Below are 19493 nucleotides of genomic sequence, written 5' to 3'. Positions count from 1 at the left end.
AATTTGATTGGTTCAAAATTTAACCAAGTTAAATATATTATGAAATTTACTAAAAATTTTAAACCAAACTTAAACAATCTGCTATTTAAGGAAGAAACTATGTCGAGACCTACAGGCCCCTACCTCCTACTTCGCGTAAGATTCTCTATTGTTATATATAGTTAAACACACCAACAACTTCTCCTATGGGCCCTGCTCTCATTTAATTCTTATAATTTTAACCGGGAGAATTATATTATTCACACTCTATATTATATGCACTTTCAATTATATTATTATTTTTTTTAGTTATGATCAATTACTAAGAATGTAATCAGTTAGGTATGGTCAGTATTTAAATAAAAAATTTTATTGAACCGATAATATACAGACCGTTTCTTTCGTCAAACCGCACCAAACCAAACCGATTGAAGCGGTTTAATTCGGTGCGGTGTAATCATTCTACGACTTTTCAAACTTGAGCTACTTTTTAGTATAGTCACTAAGAGCATCTCCAGCAAGGCTAGTTAAAATAGCTATTCAAAATTTCACTTTACTATTTTAGCTAGTCATTTTTTTAATATACACTCCAACAAGACTATCTATTTTAGCTATCTTCTATTAAAATATTCTTATACTTTAACTACCTTCTTTCCCATCTAAAAAAAAAAAAACTAACTTCTTTAAAAAAAAAACTAACTTCTTTCAAACAAACTTCTTTCAAAATATTCTTATACAATATCATGCACGCAAACTCATGAAGATGGATAAAGCAATCCATATACCAACAAAACCAAAACTTGCGGATAGTAAAAACAAGCATAGTGTGCTCACAACTGAGACCAAAACCTGCACAAGGACACAAGAAGAATATAATCTTCGCATGCAAATTCTGTATAAACAGTGTAGTTCTGAAGGTGCATATGGAGAAACAAAAAAAAATCAAAATCAAAATCAAATCATGTACAAGTTGGAGACTGGAAGAAAAAGAAAGAATTCTCAGATTTCTTTTCCTCCAACTTCAGAGCATCCTAATGGAGGCTCTATAGAACGAAAACAATGAGATCTTGACAGTATAAATAGGTACATAACAGCAAGCAGACAAAAGGTTGTAGACTTGCCATGGAGTAGGCAGAATAAACAAAATCAGATGCTCCAAAGTTGACTCACAAACAAAATCAGCAGCAAAATCAGATCAAAAACATCTTCAAGAACATATAACTTACAAAGTCATATATTCACAACTGAAAAAATTAAGAATAAAGCAGCTGGAAATAGGATGCTCATCACCACTTCATTCATCAATTCCATGGCTGAATCAACACAAACCCTCAATTTCTTGTGTTCCCTTGCTTTTGCAGTGCTGCTCATCACCACTTCATCATCACCACCATCAGTCCAATCTTGATCAATATCTTCCTCCTCTTCATCACCATGATCAGCAACATGATAAACTTCAACATGGGTATGCCCTAGGCCATCAAACTTGCCAAGCTCACAGTCCATCAAGTCATCACAGCTGCATGAGAGTGCATCATCTTCCGCTGCACCCATCAGCTCTGCATCCACTGCAGCTATATTTAGCTCAGAAATGGCCTCTGAATCACCTGTGGCCTCAAAGAGCATCATAGAAGATAAATCAACAAATTCTTTCTTCTCGTCCATCTTCCTACACAGGAGGCTGAGAAGAATTGGTTATTTGGGATAGAAGTGAACCTTCCTATGCATATAGTTGCCCATTAACAGCATTTGTTATTGGCTAGTGAAACATCAATAAAAGATTACTTCAACTAAAAATAGAAAAGTACCTTTCTAACTAAAATTTGACTAAAAATTTAGTTAGTTTAATGAGATGCTCTTTGTCAAAAATAATTATTGGGTTTAATAAAATTTACCTCCCAGGCAAAAATTTTGTCAACTCTGCCCACTTGTTCCCATAAATTTGATGGGCGCTAATCAAAGTCAATTCCGCTTCTTGCGTCCAGGCCTCCTTGCTGATATTTGGATTAAGGTGATTATGCCACCTAGGAAGAGGAAATCATTTGCATATCAAAAATATTAAACCATCAATTCCCTAACACAGATAAAAGAATTTAAAAAAGTAATGAAATGGAATAAAATACAGCTTTTAGATATATGTTCTAGTGAGCTAATGCCAACAGAAAATACAGCTTTTAGATAAATATAGGACACCAACACCCATAGGAATGGATGAAACACAGAAACTTCACAATAACAAAACAATATAAATTAAAAGCAAAGCATTTGCTACAAGTAGCAATGACTGGGCTACTGGCTCAAGGGGAGGAGAGGTGAGATGGGAAAGTTTGCATAGAATACTGAACTGGTGACAAAATAGAGGCAATTTCCAAATCAAATAACCAATCCAACCACAAATAAAGAAGTTCCAAATCCTGTACATAGTGTCAGTAGCAAAATTTTCCTTTGATTGCAATATTTCATGTGTAGAAATCAAATGGTTATTTGCTTATAACAAGACAAGGAGAATACAGTACAGAATATTGATAAAGTTACATAACTTATCCACCAATTCAACTATAATTTCATCCTCCTGTACATAAGTTACGGGAATAATTAATTTGATCAAATTAGTATTTATGAGATAATCCATATATTAGTAACTTAAAGAGGGAAAATTTGACAGAAATTAAGAGAATTTGACAGAATTTGACAGAAAATTTTACAGAAATTTGATCAAAATTTATGAGATAATACATATATTAGTAAATTTGACAGAAAATTTGATAAATTAATCGATGTTACAGCCACCTATGCTACAATACCATAAATTCAGCTAGGTTCTCCATTCATGGAACCCAAATAATTACAATCTATATTCTAACAGAAATTACAACAAACACATGGTGTGCAATACAAATATATAGACAAATTACATTAGATTTTAAATTATTTGAAATACATGCCCAAACTCCACATATATGAAAAGGCAATTTTTTTTTTTTTGAATTCGACAGATCGAGAGGGCCAATTGATATCCATTGCTGGTGCAGCCAAACATTTCCAAGACAATTAGTTCTATAAAAATAAGCTCATTAAACAGGGAGAGGTAAAAAAAGTGAAACAGATTATTTCCAAATATGAAAAATATATCACTATCAAACACTCCCAATACCCAAAATGGACCAAAACAGAAGAGTCTAACTCCAAAATTATACAAGCAGACAAAATTAATAACAAACATAACAAATTCTTATAGTATGTGACAAAAGTTAATGACAAACCTCTTTAAATCTCACAATATTGGGATGTTTCAATGATCTGTGATTCATGATCTCCCTCTGTACATGCTCATCAATCTGCAGCAAAAAAAGAACCTCAGAATAAACCCAAAAAGAAAAAAAGAAAAAAGACCCAGATGGGAAAAATGATAACCCAGATGGAACAAAAGCATGAAATTAAGAAGAAGAAAAAAAAAAAAACCTTTTCGCCTCTCTCGATTAATTTGACAGCAAAGAGTTCTCTGCCATTGTCCACGATCGGAAGAGACATTGGAGCGTTGAAAAATTTTACCGCCAAAAACCGAATTCAGGGGGCAAAAATAAATAAAAAATTGAAAGGCTCATGAACAGTACCTCGCTTGTCCTGGCGAGGTACTGTAGCTCACCACCATTGTAGCGATCCTTGAGCGAGTCTGCTGGAGCAATGTTTTACCCTTCCAAGCTCGCTTCTATGGCTAAAAGGAAAGAATAGCCAAGCTGCTGGAGATGCTCTAATGTATGTAAAAATATTAAATTAGTTATTTGTCCATTACTTGAAATATATTCAATTCGTTCATTTAATAAATACTTTTCAATTCCTAAATTAACAAAAATACAAATAAAAAAAAGTTATAAAATACTAAAGTTTTAAGAATACTGAGTTAGAGTTAAGATTATATATAATAAAAATATACAAATTTAAGTTATAGAGATGATAAAGTTAATTAATTAAGGTTAATAATTTATTATAGTTATTAATATCTTTATATTATTAGATTATATAATACATGTTAAAGCGGTCGGTTTGGGTTTAATTTGGTGCACAACATGCTTGAACGGATATCGAACTGAAGATTGAAAAAAATCAAATAAAAAAATTGCACAGACCGATTCTTATTAAAAAAACAGACCAAATATAACTGGTTTGGTCTGGTTCAATCAGTTTAATCAATTTTTTTGATTTTTCTTACATCTCTAGTTATGACATTATTTTAAGATTTTGATTATGACTTTTTTGTATTTGGTTATGACTTTTATTATTATTTTTTCTTTAGTTATGACTCAAAAAGTATGAAATTATATTATTTTATTCTACATTTATAGGTGTGGTATAGTCTTTTCCTTAACTATTTTCTTTAACAACTCTTTATAATACAATAATAAATTAGAAAGATTATTGTACACACTTCGAAAATGGTGCGTACCATATGCACTTTATAACTAAATAAGAAAATAATATAATTTCAAACTTTCTAAGTCATAATTAAAAAAAAAAAAAGTCATAACCAAACAAGACATGAGGCATAACCAAAGATTTCATGAGTCATAACTAAAATAAGGTCATAATTAAAGAAGAAGATTGGTCATAACTAAAAAATAAAATGACATAATTTAAGGGTGCATATAGTAAGAGGTGTGTATAGTAGAATTTTCAATTTATATGTACACCCATTATAAGAAAATTTCGTATTTTATTTTATTTTATTTTATTTATGAAAGTTTAAAATAATTGTAGTGTTATATGTAGTAAAAATTATGAGTAGTCAATTTACAGTGTCCATATCAGTAAAACTAAAATGTGTGAATTATTGTAGTTATGTTATGAACAATATAGTGTAAATCTTACGAATCATTTGTGATGCAAAATGTTACGAACTTGTTGGCACCATAAATAAATAAATTATTATTATTATTGATAAATTGCAGGACACGTGTGTAGACACCCCATTTTTGACCGACCTTGAGACTCAGACATCACCAGTTGAGCGCTTGGTGATATTGCATATTGTGCTCGTTCAGAAGTTTCAGAGTCTCGGCTGCGAGCCTTGCCTCTGGACTTCCGGACTCTTTTGTACCTTGCCTCGGTTTGCGAACCAGGTTCGGTTTTCTCTGTTTCTCTTCCCGAAGGAAGGGAGAGGTCTCATAAACCATCTCTCAGTGGCCGTAGGCTACGTTTCGTGGTCATAGGCCATTTTGCCCGTTTGGAGTCCGGTTCCCGATTTTTCGGAATCGTTGGCCGTGTGCCTCGGTTCGAGACCGCTTAACCACCTCCATTTGCTTTGGTTTTTGGCATACTTCTTATTTGCTCCATTTTGAGGGACACTATGGTCCGAGAGACCAACTTCGTGGTCGAACACCACTTCCGGTGCCTAACAGTCAATTTTCGGGGCCTCGGGCTGCGCGTTTCGGCCCCCGAACCTTCATTTTGCATCGGTTTGGGCTCATTTTTGGTGGAGACCTTATTTTCACTGTTAGAAAGCTTGTAGGAGGGTGGGAGGCCAGCAATTTTTCTGAAAAGCCAACTTCTTTTTGGTCAAAAGTGGTTCAGCATGAATCCGGGAAGGAGAAAAATCTGCGCGGCTTCACCGAAACGGGCGTAACACTTTACACAAGAGGAATTAAGATATGAGGCCACCACCATTGGAAAGCTTACTTCCGGGGCTTCATTTTACACTCAAGAATCTCCTAAGTCCAAGTCCCGGGGGGGGGAGATGTGGTTGGTTGAAGTCCGGTTGGACCGAATCTGCGCGGCTTCACGGAAAAGGGCATAACTTTTTCTACAAGAGGAATTTTAATGTAAGGTTTGCGCCATTAGAAAACTAACTTCTGGGGCTTCATCCTAGGGGGTGACCGGCCACTTTTCCCCTTTGATCTGGCCGGCCGGACACTTTTTCTGACCGGCCGGCCACTTACCTGGTGGATGACTTTTTTTCCCCTTTTAAACTGGCCGGCCATTTTTGCCCCTGTGAGTGCATTCCAGCCATGTATTTCTTTTTACACTTCACCCATGTCCGAGGGTTTGGCACTTTTGGAGGGAAACTTGACTCATTTTCCCTCCATTTTCCCCCCCATTTTTCCCCCTCTTTGGCCTATATATCAGCAGCTCCAGCTGCTGGTTTAGGGTTACAAAAATTCCCCTTGAAGCTCCCTTCTTGTATCTCTCTTTCTCTATACTCCCAAGCCCAAAACCTCCAAGTTCCTACACCCTTTTCTTCACCACCACCTAGCACCATACCTCCAACCTTCATTGCAGCAGTTTGAAGTTGTTTTCCAGAACTAAAGAGTCACCAAACTCAAGCCAAGAGTTGCCTAAAGTTTGGTCTTCAAGGGTAAGCACCATTTTCTCTCTTTTTAGCTTATTTTTGCATCCTATCTAAGCCATTCTTGTTTACTGTTTTGGGCTCCAACCCTAACTGGAAGTAGGCTTATTTTGAGCCATTTTTCATGTTTCATTAAGGGCCTCTCACTATTTGAGGCCTTTTTGTTACACTTGCTTCATTACCCCTCTTGTACGCCTATTCCTTGTGTGGTATTTTTGGCTTATGTATAAACTGTTTTGAGGCATGTCATAAACTGTAAAGTTGCTTCTTTTGAGCCCTTCTTCAACATTGTTGAAGGGCTCATCAGTGTTTGAGGCTTTCATTTGCTACTTGCCATTATATCTCTCTTTTGGCCATATTTTTGCATGATTTGTTAACCTATTGTGCTTCTGTTTTTGGGCTGAGGTCCGAACTACAAATGACCTTATTTTGACCCCCTCTTCATGTTTCATTAAGGGTCTTTCACTGTTTAGGGCATCCTTTATATACTTTGTGTTTTATCTCTCTTTTTGGCTTCATTTTGTATAGCATTTTGAGCATTCTTGCATACTGTTTTGCATCCGGCCATCAACTGTAAAGTGCATTATTTTTTGCCCCTCTTCAACATTGTTGAAGGTCCCCTTTGTGTTTGAGGCCAGCAATCACTACTCGCTTCTTTGTCCATCTTTTGACCCTTTTCTTGCATGAGATCTTAGCCGTACCTGTGCTGGTTTTGGGGGTTTGTTGTAAACTGTAAAATATCATATTTTGGGCCCCTCTTCAACATTGTTGAAGGGCCCTAATCTGTTTGAGGTCTGCAGCTGTGACTCACTTCTTTATCTCACATTTAGGGCCATTTTTGCATGCTAGTTTTGCCCTATTTTTGCTTGCTGTTTGGCCTTGCTTAGAACTGAAAACATGCTTATTTTGGGGCTGCCTTGAATCTATCTTCACATGTCATAAGCAAATAATGCATGCTTGATGTAGCTACAAGTCATTTCATGCGCTTAATCTTGCATTTCGGGACCATTTCATGCATCGGGTGCTATATCGTCATGATTCGGGGCTGTTTTGTGTCACATTTCAGTTCTGAAATTTGCATGCTAGCATATCATATTTCATGCCTCGCCATGTCTTGTTAGAGTGGCATTTGGTGCCTTAGGATCGGTCATCGGTTTGCGTGCATGCATGCGCGCATCTCGAGTTGTCTCATTTTCATCGTATGGCCTCCTATGTGAGTGTGGCTGAGGTCCACTCATGTTGGTGTAAGCCCATATTGCATTGTGTATGCCATTTCATTTCATAGCATTGCGTATGCTAGGGTGTATGTTAGCGCATTGTGTATGCCATGTTATCTCGTGCATCGTGTATGCCATTTCATAGCATTGTGTATGCTAGGTTGTATCTTAGTTGCATTTCATGCATGTCATGCATATTGCATCATGCTTGGGATAGGAGTTAGCCCGAGCACAGGAAACGAGGTACGTTTCGTACTCCGAGTGACGGAACGTGTCTCAATTCCCAGTCACCGACACTCCGGATTATCCATGATGGAGTTAGGTTTTAGTTGAGTTTTCATGTGCATTCATTCTATATTGAGTAATGCAAATCGACTCCTCGGCCATCATGCATCGAGATGCGTGATTGGTGGCACGAGGATCGAGGCATGCATACATTTGTGAAAATACACTGCTATGCCCCTTTCCTGCTCTCTGTTGCAGCAAATCAAGAATTAGCAACCTTCTGGAGCTTGGCGCGCTTTCCAAGAATAATTGCAAAACAGAGACTAATTGGGGCATCCCAGTGGATTTCCGCGCAAAGCAGCCCAAACATACATCATTCAGAAGAGTCAATGTAGTCCCTAGCTTGCATGCCAGTTTACAGCTTTCTTAGTTAATTTGTAAATTAATTAGGAATTTGTATATATTTAGACTGTGTTATTTGGATTGTATTATTTGGACTGTACTATTTATTCGGACCCTCTGCGCGAGGGCATAACTGTAATAAGTGTGCGTGTGTGTGTTGTATGTCTTCCAACCTTACGTCTTTCTTCCCTTTTATTTATCTGCTTATGATGGTTAGATTAGGGCATGTTTCAATTAGCATACAGTATGACAGCATGTTTGCATCATTCATCTGTTTTGCATGCATCGGGCTCGGCGTATCATACTAACTGCATTTGTATTTCAATTTCAAAGTTGAATACTTGTTAGCTGTTGCATCTCATACACCATGTTTAGAATAGCCGAGCCTGCTATAGTTGCATTTTGCATGTGTTGCATTAGGTATTTCTGTATAATTAGGATCATGCATGGATTTCTAATTAGTTTCTGTTTTGGCTTAGAGTACTCGATGAGTTTTATGCTTTAGCATCCTTGCATGCGTGTGAGTGACTGCCATGAATAGCATGCTTACCATGAGGCTATATGCTTATGTGATATAACTACCTGAATGCCTGTAGGTGAAGGTTGGGTTATTTGAATTGGAACAATTCATCAAATGTGTGTTTTAAGCCCACTAGATAGTGGCAAAATCATGTTTTCCTAAGCCCACCTAAGGGTGGCAAATCCACGTCTTAACCTACTTGCGAGTAGCACCATCAAACCATTTTCAAATGAACAAACATGAAATGTTTTGTTCCAATTCAGGCGATCCAGTCTATACTTGTATGCTGTGCGCATCACATAGTAAATCTAGGCTAATAACCGGAATAAGAACACACAATGTTTTCAAAACTTGATATCATGGTTAGTAGAGGCCGATCTTTGATCGGGCGAGCGGGGGTGCTCACGAAGTGACCTTCCCCAATCGTACCCAAGTTCCCGAGCCGAGGCAACTTTGGTGATGACGGACACGTGGCCTTAGGCAACGAGTCAGGGTTTCCTAAATTTCCCCAAAATAAAATATTTAGGTGGCGACTCTGTATCTGGCAAAGCAGTTTATGTTTGGCACTTCTTTTCTAAAAATCTGTTTTCTCAAAACGATTTGCCGGATTTGGACTCTTTGGTTCAGATTAAGAACCGTGACAATTTGAGAGTCCTGAGCTGTAGTGACCCCAAATGAACAGAACGGGACTCACCCTCCCAGGGCGTTCGGGGACGTCTACAACGTGGCACTCTCCTAGTCATTTAGAGGTATAAGAAGTTATGAATCATTAAACACATGTGAAAAGATGAGGGAGAATGTGTAGTGGCGACTCCAGAAATTTTTGTCAGTGTTGTCAATCAAAAACTTAAATACCATATATCTTACAGAAAATTCACATTAATCATTATATCACATATGGAGAAAAAAATCAACAAATAAATTTAAATTCTAAAATTATAAACAAAAATATTTCAATATATTGATACTATTATTTAAGCAAAAAGACATGCTAATACACAAGTTTCTACAATTGACCACGACGAGATTTCATATTTTGAAATCGTTGCATAATAAGCTCATTTTCAACACTATCAAATAGTGGGTTCAAAAGAGTATGATTTAAAACTATGGGTTCAAAATTGTATTTTAGTGGGTTCAATTACTAATTTTTTTCCTAAAATCTAATATTTATATAATAATAATAATAATAAAAATTCAGCCAGGGGGTTCGGGTGACACCCCTGGCCAAGCCTTGGAGCTGCCCCTGAGAATGTGGAGGATCATGAAACATGAATGGGAGGTTAAAGAAAGTTATGGAGACATAAAAATGAAGTGTAAGATAATGGAGTGTGAAGTGTAAGAAATGGAAGAATGTGGTAGTTATTAGGTAATTTTTTCCTACAAATATTTGCCTATAAATAGCTATTCATGGCTACATTGTGAAGACCCACAACTCAAATCAAAGATAATTAATTTATATTTTTTCTTGTCAATTTATATTTCTTGCACTTTATTTTCAACACTTCATTTTCGAAGAATAGGAGTAGAGGTAATTTTATGCACTTCTTTTTCAAAGTATATGAGTAGAGGTAATTAATTGTTACTTTGATTGTTTACTCAATCATCTTTCTCCATTTTCCTCATTCTTCTTTTAATTTTTCTTTTCTTTACACTTGGCAATTTTAAAGTCCTCTTCATTCACTACAAGAAAAGTGGGCTTAAAAGACGAAACTTTTTGCGACGGCACATTTGCTGTCGCAAAAAATGACCTTTTGCGGCGCCACAACTTGCCGTCGCAAAAAATGTGACTTTTTGAGACGGCACAGTGCCATCGCAAAAAATGTGACCTTTTGAGACGGCACACCTTACCGTCGCAAAAAATGTGAGTTTTTGAGACGGCACAACTTACCGTCACCAAAAAATATGACTTTTTGAGACGGCACAGCTTGCCGTCACAAAAAATGTGACCTTTTGAGACGGCACAACTTGCCGTCACAAAAAATGTGACTTTTTGAGACAGCACAACTTGCCGTCGCAAAAAAAAAAATGTGACTTTTTGATACGGCACAACTTGCCGTCACAAAAAATAGAGTATTTACAACGGCATAAAATGTTGTGGCAAAATGAGAGTATTTGCGACGGCAGAAATTGCTGTCTCAAAAAAAACAATAAAGTATTTACGACGGCAGAGATTGCTGTCGCAAAAAAAAATAGAAAAAAAAGTTTTTTGTGACCGTAATAGGTACCATTGCACACCAAAAAAAAAGAGTAATATATATATATATATATATATATTGTGGCTTTGAGGTGGTTTCATATATATAGTCACAAAATGGTTTAAATAAATGCAACGGTATTTTTTTGTCACAAAAAAAAAAAAACGACGTCGTCTTACTCTTTTGAACATTTCTCTTTTCACCCATTTTTTCATCTTCCTACCTCTCTGTCTCTCTTCTCTCTCTCACTCATCACTCTTCTCTATCTGTCTGTCTCTCTTCTCTCTCTCTCTCACTCATCACTCTTCTCTGTCTGTCTGTCTCTCTCTTTCTCTCTGTGTCTCTGTCTCTCTTCTTTTTCTCTCTCTCACTCATCACTCTTCTCTGTCTGACTCTCTCTTTCTCTCTCTTTCTCTCTGTGTCTCTCGTCCATCTCTCTTCTCTCTCATCTCTTTTCTCTCTCTCTTCTCTTTATCTCTCTCGCTCATCTCTCTCTCGTTTATCTCTTTTCGTTCTTTTTTTCTCTCTCTCTCTTTGTCTATATCTTTTCACTCATTTTTTCATCTCCCTCTCTCTCTCTTCTCTTTCTCTCTCTCTCTCTCACTCATCACTCTTCTTTCTCTGTCTATCTGTCTCTCTCTCTCTCTCTCTCAGTGTCTCTCACTCATCTATCTTTTCTCTCTTTGTCTCTTTCACTCATCGCTCTTCTCTCTATCTCTCTCATCTCTCATCTCTCTCTGTCTCTCTCGCTCATCTCTTCTCTCTATCTCACTCTCTGTCTCTCTCGTTCATCTCTCTTCTCTCTCTATCTCTTTTTCTGTCTTTTACTCTCTATCTCTCTCTCTTTCTCTCTCTCTCTCTCTCCACCACTGTGTTCGCGTTGCTCACTCTCTCCCTTCCGTCTTCTTTATTTACTGAACTCCCTCTCGATTTACTATCCACTACAAGAAAATGCACTTTTAGCGACCACTTTGTCTCTCTCTCGCTCATCACTCTGTCTGTCTGTCTGTCTCTCTCTCTCTCATCTATCTGTCTCTCACTCATCTCTCTCTCTCTCACCACCTATCTCCTCTACCACCTTCACCACTACTGCAAACGCCATTCCACTACCACCATTACTACCACTGTCGCCACTTCACCTCTACGACTACCATTACTACTACCATTGCCACCGCTCCACTACTGCCACTACTACTATCATTACCTCTCCGTCACCCCTGCCACTCCATCTACTCTACTACTACCACAACTTCACCGCTAATCTCTTTCGCCATCACCACCACCACCACCATCATCTCTTATCCACCACCTTCACCACTACTGCTGCTCCCTCTCCTCTATCACAAAAAATTAGTTCATGATTTTTAATAACCAAAAAAAATGGGCCATAGAAAAATATTTTTCATTGACCACAGAAAATTAACTTTTATTTTAGTGGAAAATATTTTTCATTAAAATATTACCACTACTTCTACCAAATAAAAAATAATAATATTTTTTTTCATTAAAATAAAAATGAAACAAATAAATTTTCAATCTTAGTAACTAAAAAAAAAGAAAGAATTTTTTTTGAAAAAATCATTAACTACAAAAAAATATATATTTTAACAAAAAATAATTTTTTTTGACGACGGCAACCCCGTCGCAAAAAGAAAAAAAAAGAATTAAACGGCGTTATTTTGTTATTTAAATTTCATTTGTGACCCCAAAAAAAAATTATTTTTCATTTTTTATTCCCGTTCTTTTTTTTTCTCATTCTCGCCCCCTTCCCCCCCACCACAAAACAAAAAATCCCCAATCTCAAACCCAAAAATCCCTAATCTCTTCTTACCTCTCTCTCTCTCTCTATCGACAGCGAGCGACGGAGGAGCAGCGTTGTCATCGTCGTCAGAGCAGCAGCAGCGTCGGCCTCCTCTTCCGCCACCTCAACATCTCTTATGTCTTTCTTTCTTTACTCTTTACTCATCTCTCTCTCTCTCTCTCACACACAAACACACACACATGTTTATACATACATACATACATACATATATGCATTAGTTCATGTTTAACTTCCAATTCAGTTTATCAAATTTTTGAAATACCCCCATTATCAATGCTGATGCCTTAGGTTTTGCAACTTTTCTTATTTCCCCCAGACCTAATACACACACACGCACATTAATCTGTTCAGATCACTCGAAATCACTATCATTCTACGAAATTAGGGTTTTTATGAATGTGAAGTTTATTAGGCCTCGATTGGAAAGTTGGCTATTTAGTAAGTTATTTTAGTTTTTGACTATTTTAATAGGTTAAAATATTTGTGATTGCGAAGATGGATATATTTTATTTTGTTTTTGGTAGTTGGATTTGGTGTGATATTTTATTTTATTGATTATTTTAGCATATTTTGTATTTATTTTTTTTTTCTTTTTTGGGATTTTAGCCCAAAAAATCCCAAACCGAACTTGCCAAACAGGGCCTTAGTAATGTATAGTCATGTGAATCCCTGAATTGTCTTAGTTACGGTAATGTTTGATAGTTCTTTTGGTATTTTTATTTTTGTTTTTTGTTTTTTTCTTTGAATTTTTGTTGTTGAGTTTGAATTGTTTAGTGTGGCGATCGATGGTGTGAAGGCATTGTTGTGGATGGGTGAAATTGAAACAATTGGTGATTGATCGAATTCTGCTAGTATCTGTCTTGCCCTTTTTTATTACGTTATATGATCCTGTGTGCTTGGTTTCATCAGTGAATCTACTTTTTTTTTTTTTTTTTTGTACAGTAAATCTATTTTAAAAGGGTTTTGAAATTGATGAAAAGTGTCTCGCGTTGTTTTCCTTTTTTTGTGCGACTCAGTGACATTTGTCAACAAAACCCAATTTATAATCAGCTCGCATTTGTGCCTTTTGTGTGCATAAGGGAGTGATACAATTTTGATGTGCAATGGAGAAGGGATGGAAAATTGTAATGCTACCTAGTTGAAGCCTTTAATGGAAAGAAAGTTTAACAACTTGTATCGTTCTTAGATGAATGTGTGGGGCTTCTCTTTATTATGCTTCATGTTCTTCTCCTGTGGCATCCTTGTTTATTCCATATTGGAATGAGTCTGATGACTAACTTTGTTGCTTCTTTCCTCATGGACAATCTTGAATTAGCTTTAACAAAGATTAGTTTTTATGAAATTTAAAAAAGAAGCAAAAAACACCTTAATGGTGAACTTAAATCTACAAACAAAGAAATAATGAATAACTTGTCAATCAATCCTGGACATGACCTACAACTAATGTTACTTTACGGGGAGTATTTGTATTTCCAATCTTTTATTTTGGAAAGAAGTTGTACTTTGTAACTATTATATTTTTTATTGGTTTTTAGTGTTTTCATCTATGTTTGTCTGAGAGTACACTTCTCAACCAAGTGTGTATCATGAAAAAATAATTTTCAATGCAGTTTTGATGCAATTCTCACTTGTATGTCATGCTTCCAAGAAATATATCTGTTTCACTCTAGTACTCTTAATGGCACTCTATAGGTGCAGGGTTAAGCTCATTGTTTGTGTGAATGACCTTTTAAACTGCACTACCGTATGCCTTCATAGATACATACATTAATATGTGTGTAATATGCATGAACACACACATATTTCTAATTCCTCCTCCTCCTCCTCCTTCTTCTGCTCTAAATTCATGTGGCATGTGGATATCACACTCTCATGTAGGGCCCTGGAGATGATTTGATGAATCTATGTTGGATTGTTGTGAGCCATTGGAGAAGGTTAAAGCTACAGGCGTTTCATTTGGAAAGCTTGTATGTTTGGTTCACTGTTATGGAGCAAGAGTTGAAGCTTTTCGCACAAATCAGAGCACCATTGATGATTTTCGTAAGTATTCATGGCTTGTTCCAGTTCGGATGATTGTCATGTGATCTCATCAAATCATAGAGGAAGCTTACAGCAAGTATTTGTCAAGATCGAACTATTTATTTATTTGTTTGATTTTTTTTTTTTTTTTTTTTTGTTCTTACAATTGTCCTTCTGTGTGCCAAACTGCAAAGACTGTACTTATATTGTTGTAGACCCAAATGTAATGCCATCTCTTCTGGCATAAGATTATGCATATGTCTGTGAGTGTTGATATTTGGATAGCCACTGCCACCTAGTTGACCTTGGATGGATCTGTCATACTTTGGTCACTTCAAGTCTCTTAATGGCAGGTCAATCTAACCTAGGCCATTAATTCCAATTGGGTATGTGAATTTCAAATTAACAAACTCTTAACTGTTGTTAAATTTGCCAACCAGTCCAAATTTTATCTTGTAGAAGATTTTGTTCTCCATAATTTTGTGTAGTTATGAATACTACTCATTTCTACAGTATTTTTATTTTTATTTTATGAGATATCATATGTTCATTCAAACATTTAGAAACATTATGTTTGCTTTTTCTATGTATTGACCATTGACAACCTCACGTTTCAACATCTTTGATTTGCCACTACTAACATTTGTGATAACTTAAAAAGGAAATTACGCGTCGAAACTTTTTTGTTGTTTTTCTTTTTGGAATTTGTGTCAAAAGAGCATGTCTTACACACCACTATACCTGGTATGTATTACTATTGTCTTCATGTCATTTAGTAATCTATGTGACGACAATAAGGAAATTTCTTAGCCTTTTTCGCTGCTTGTATGTATTTCCATGGTATTTCCTCTCTTTTTTTGCTGTTGTTATCTAAAAAAATGTGATATGGCCTTCTGAAGTTTGTAAGTGGTTTTGTTTCTTCAATTTAAATTTTCGTTTAAACTTGATCAGGACTCACTGATTGATGTTTAAGGCCATTTAAATTTGAAATTACCATTGCGTTCATTAGAGACATTACAAATTGATCCCATCAAACGTGTTTTTGGGGGTTAAAAATCTTCCTTCCTTGTTCCTAGGTCTTTTATTTCATTTTTTTTAACTGTCATCTTATTTAAAGGTTGTATATTAACCTCTATTTGATGAATAAAGGGTTGTAGTTACAACATTAGAAAGAACTATGTTTTTAAGAAGTCCGTTTTGAGTAGTGTATAAAAATTTGATTCTTCCAAAAGAGCATTTGGAGCTTGCTTAACCACAAATTAACATAGTTATGGAACTTCACGAATAAAATACCTGTTGTATATAGGTCTAGAGGTTTACATTTTGATGTGTAGCATACAGCTCAGTCTAGGATATATCTACACTTTTATATGTACAAACATAATACATGCGTATGTGCCAATTAATTGAAGGATGATGAACTTTTGTATAGATACTAGAAGGCTGACATTTCTTCGAAGTTGTCATAACTTATTTCCATTGCTTAATTTTCTCAGAAATGCATCTGTTCTCATTGTTGATTGAGATGTTTAATTATCCATGTGGGATTTGATGACTAACAAAAAAGTATTGTATTTGATGTTGTTGAGAGTTAAAGCCAGATTTCAGATATAATTTTTATGTTTTTTTGTATTTGATGCTATAGTAGTTAAATTTTTATTTTTGTATTTGATTGAGATGTTTAATTATCCACGTGGGATTTGATGGCTAATAAAAAAAAATGTTGTATTTGATGCTATAGTAGTTAAATTTTTATGTTTTTTTATAATTAACATTAACACATAATTATATTGTCATTAATTATTTTTATTTTTTATTTTTCAGATATTTCCCATGTAGAAATGTTCTTCTTGTGGAATGCATGTCTGTGGAGAATGTGGCTAAATTTTGTTTTTGTTATCTACGAAGAATGATGAGAAAAACATTTAATTTTGGTTTATGTTGTTTTGAATTATGAACAAAATCATGTATTTAAACATTATATATGTATTATGAAACATTATGTAGTGGGATAATTTTGTTGATGTGTAATTATGAATGAAAGAATATTTTATTGTGGAGAAATTGTTATTTTTATACAGGAATTTTTATATTATTATGGATAAATTTTAATATTTTTAATAATTTTATCGCAGGATGTTTTTTTCTTTTTTGCGACGGCACTACACCGTCGCAAAAAATAGAAAATTTTAATATTTTTATTAATTTTGTTACAGGTTTTGCTTTTTGCGACGGCACTAAACTGTCGCAAAAAATAGAAATTTTATTATTTAAAATAGAAATTTATTATTTTTTAATACTTTTTGCGACGGCAGTACACTGTCACAAAAAATAGAAATTTTCATATTTTTAATACTTTTTACGACTGCACCACACCGTCGCAAGAACAGTGTTCTTGCCGTTTCAAAAAAAAAGACTATCAGCGATGGTATTTTTTGCCGTCTCAAATAACATTTTTAGCAACGGTAAAATTGTGTCGTCGCAAAAAGTCAAGAATTTCAAACATTATTAGCGATTGTAAAGTGCCGTCGCAAATGGCAAAAATGTCGTCGCAAAACATTAGCGACGGTACTGTGCCGTCACAAAAACTCTTTTGCAACGCCCCCAATTGCGACCCCCCTCTTGCCGTTGCAAAAAAGTTTTTTGCGACGGCATTAATAGTATTAGCGACGGCATTTTACCGTCGACGGCATTTTACCGTCGAAAAAAGCTGAAATTTTGGGCCAAGTTTGGCATGATTGAAAAAAGACAAAAAGTCAAAAAGTCACTATCCTATTTAAGTCACATCATCTTATTTAAATCACATCACCTCTCTAACACATCACTTCAAACCCAACCTAAACCCAACCCATATTTTATAAAAAGTAAAAAAGTGCACTTATTTAGTCTTTCCAAACTAGGCCTTAGTAGTGATTGAGGCAAAAGAAATGTCAACACAATCGTTTAATAATTAGCTTGAATTTAATCAGTAAGGATTTTTAAATCCTTACTGACACGTTCGCATTTATGATATTTTCCTTCGTAGGAAAAATAAGCCAATTGAACTATTTTAGTGAAAGAAGTTACAATTTGTTATAATTATGCAATATATATTGTGATAAGGTATATACGATATGCACATTGTACACCATAATAATTCCTTAACATATTATGTTTTAAAATATATTTTTAATTATATTATTCACTTTGCAAATGAAATTAAGTACACAATTTTTGTCTTTTATTAGCCTAATTATTATTTTTCACTGTTACAATGCAAAAACTCCCATTGATTAGTAATGCTATCACGTAACATAACTGTCGTATCAAATATTTAACAAAAACAAAAGTTTATCTATTTTCAATTAATAACATGAAAATTGATTGTTTTAAATCTAACTCCATTCTTATATTTTTTTTGGGCCCTCCAACAATCAAATCCTGAGTTCATACCTGCTACTGTTCATTTTGATTACAGCCCTAGCAAAAGGTACTTCGGTACATAGTGTAAATTTGAATTTAATACTCCACACTCAAAATAAACCTAATCTACACATTTTATTTCCTTAGTACATTTCAATTTTTTTTTTTGACATATTTTATTTTGTTAATTTGTATAATATTGGACAAATTGTAACAGTAATTCTTGTACCTTAGTAATTGTGTCATTTTGGTCCTTATAATTTCAATTGATTCGATTTTGATTCTGAATTTATGATTTTGTTTCAATTTAGTCCAATTGATTATAATTCTTAACATTTTTTTAATGAAAAATATGCATATAATAAGTGGCATATGTCATATTTTTTAGATTAAAATTTTCAATTTATTAACCTAGTTAACCTCAACCAATTCAATGATTATTTTCAGTCAAAAATACTAATGATATTATCAATTGGACCAAATTGAAATAAAATTTAAAATTAAGAGTCAAAATTATGTAAATTAAAAGTGTAGAGACTATAATAATACAAGAAACAAAATATAAATACCTCCAATATAATTTGTCCTATAATATTTTAAGCTTGTTTGGCATAAAAAAGCCAAAAGCCAAAGGCTTCTTGGCTAAAATAGTCACAAAAAAGATAAAATAAACTTTTTAATTTAATAAGACAAAACATAACATCCAACCCATAATCATTTTATTTTTTCTCTTACAAAAATCAAAAAAATCAAAAAATCTATCCCAAACAAAACATTTTAACCTTAATTTAAAAAAACCAAAAAATAAAAAAGTTAATCCGCGTCCCAAACCATGTTTTCATTTCTTTTCCTGTAAGGTTGCTTACTACTGGCAATGGAGAAATTAAAAGGCAGTGGATCTTTTCAAATAAAATAAAATTCAAATCAATAGTACAGTTTATAAACATTAATAATTAAATCTATAATTTTTTTACCGATGTGTAGTTTTCTCAATTTTAATTCCTATTAGATCGATAAGAGTTTGTTTGCATTCCTTAAATAAGTATATTTGTTTAAATAAATATACTGATTTAGATAATATCACCATTTTATTTTTTATATATTTTTTTTTATAAAAAATAAAAAAATACACTTATTTACATATTATTTCAAACCATCTCTTAACTTGTAGTATGGAACTCAACACTAAAGACAACGCAAAACTAATATGTCACGTCACGACAACAAAATTAATGATTTTAATTGAATACAAAAAGCCAAATAACGTCTATATACGTATCATCATCATCATCATCATCATTATCATCATCACTTTTATTTTTTTATATTTTTTTATTTAATTTTTAAATTTATTTTATTTTAAACTTGT

At 34.4% G+C, this 19493-nt stretch overlaps 1 protein-coding gene across 2 annotated transcripts; it reads right to left on the bottom strand.

Annotated features, from left to right (window-relative positions):
• Positions 1-490: 490 nt before the first annotated feature.
• LOC114277753 (uncharacterized) lies at positions 491-3730 on the bottom strand. 2 transcript variants are annotated; one of them, XM_082913507.1, is made up of 4 exons: positions 3442-3730; positions 3243-3317; positions 1875-2003; positions 491-1660 (listed from the first exon to the last, which is right to left on the bottom strand). In XM_082913507.1, exon 4 carries the CDS (start codon positions 1642-1644, stop codon positions 1210-1212), a length of 435 nt encoding a protein of 144 aa, XP_082769633.1. In that variant the 5' UTR covers positions 1645-1660; positions 1875-2003; positions 3243-3317; positions 3442-3730; the 3' UTR covers positions 491-1209. The 2 variants fall into 2 exon arrangements, with proteins under 2 accessions (XP_082769633.1, XP_082769634.1); XM_082913508.1 differs by lacking the exon at positions 3442-3730 and having other exon boundaries at positions 3243-3405.
• Positions 3731-19493: the final 15763 nt, after the last annotated feature.

The sequence above is a fragment of the Camellia sinensis genome, chromosome 2, assembly GCF_055761805.1.
Source record: "Camellia sinensis isolate YWXY chromosome 2, ASM5576180v1, whole genome shotgun sequence".
In the NCBI taxonomy this organism is placed as follows: domain Eukaryota; kingdom Viridiplantae; phylum Streptophyta; class Magnoliopsida; order Ericales; family Theaceae; genus Camellia; species Camellia sinensis.
Note: the sequence above shows the minus strand (reverse complement) of the source record. Positions and strands in the feature narration are given on the sequence as shown.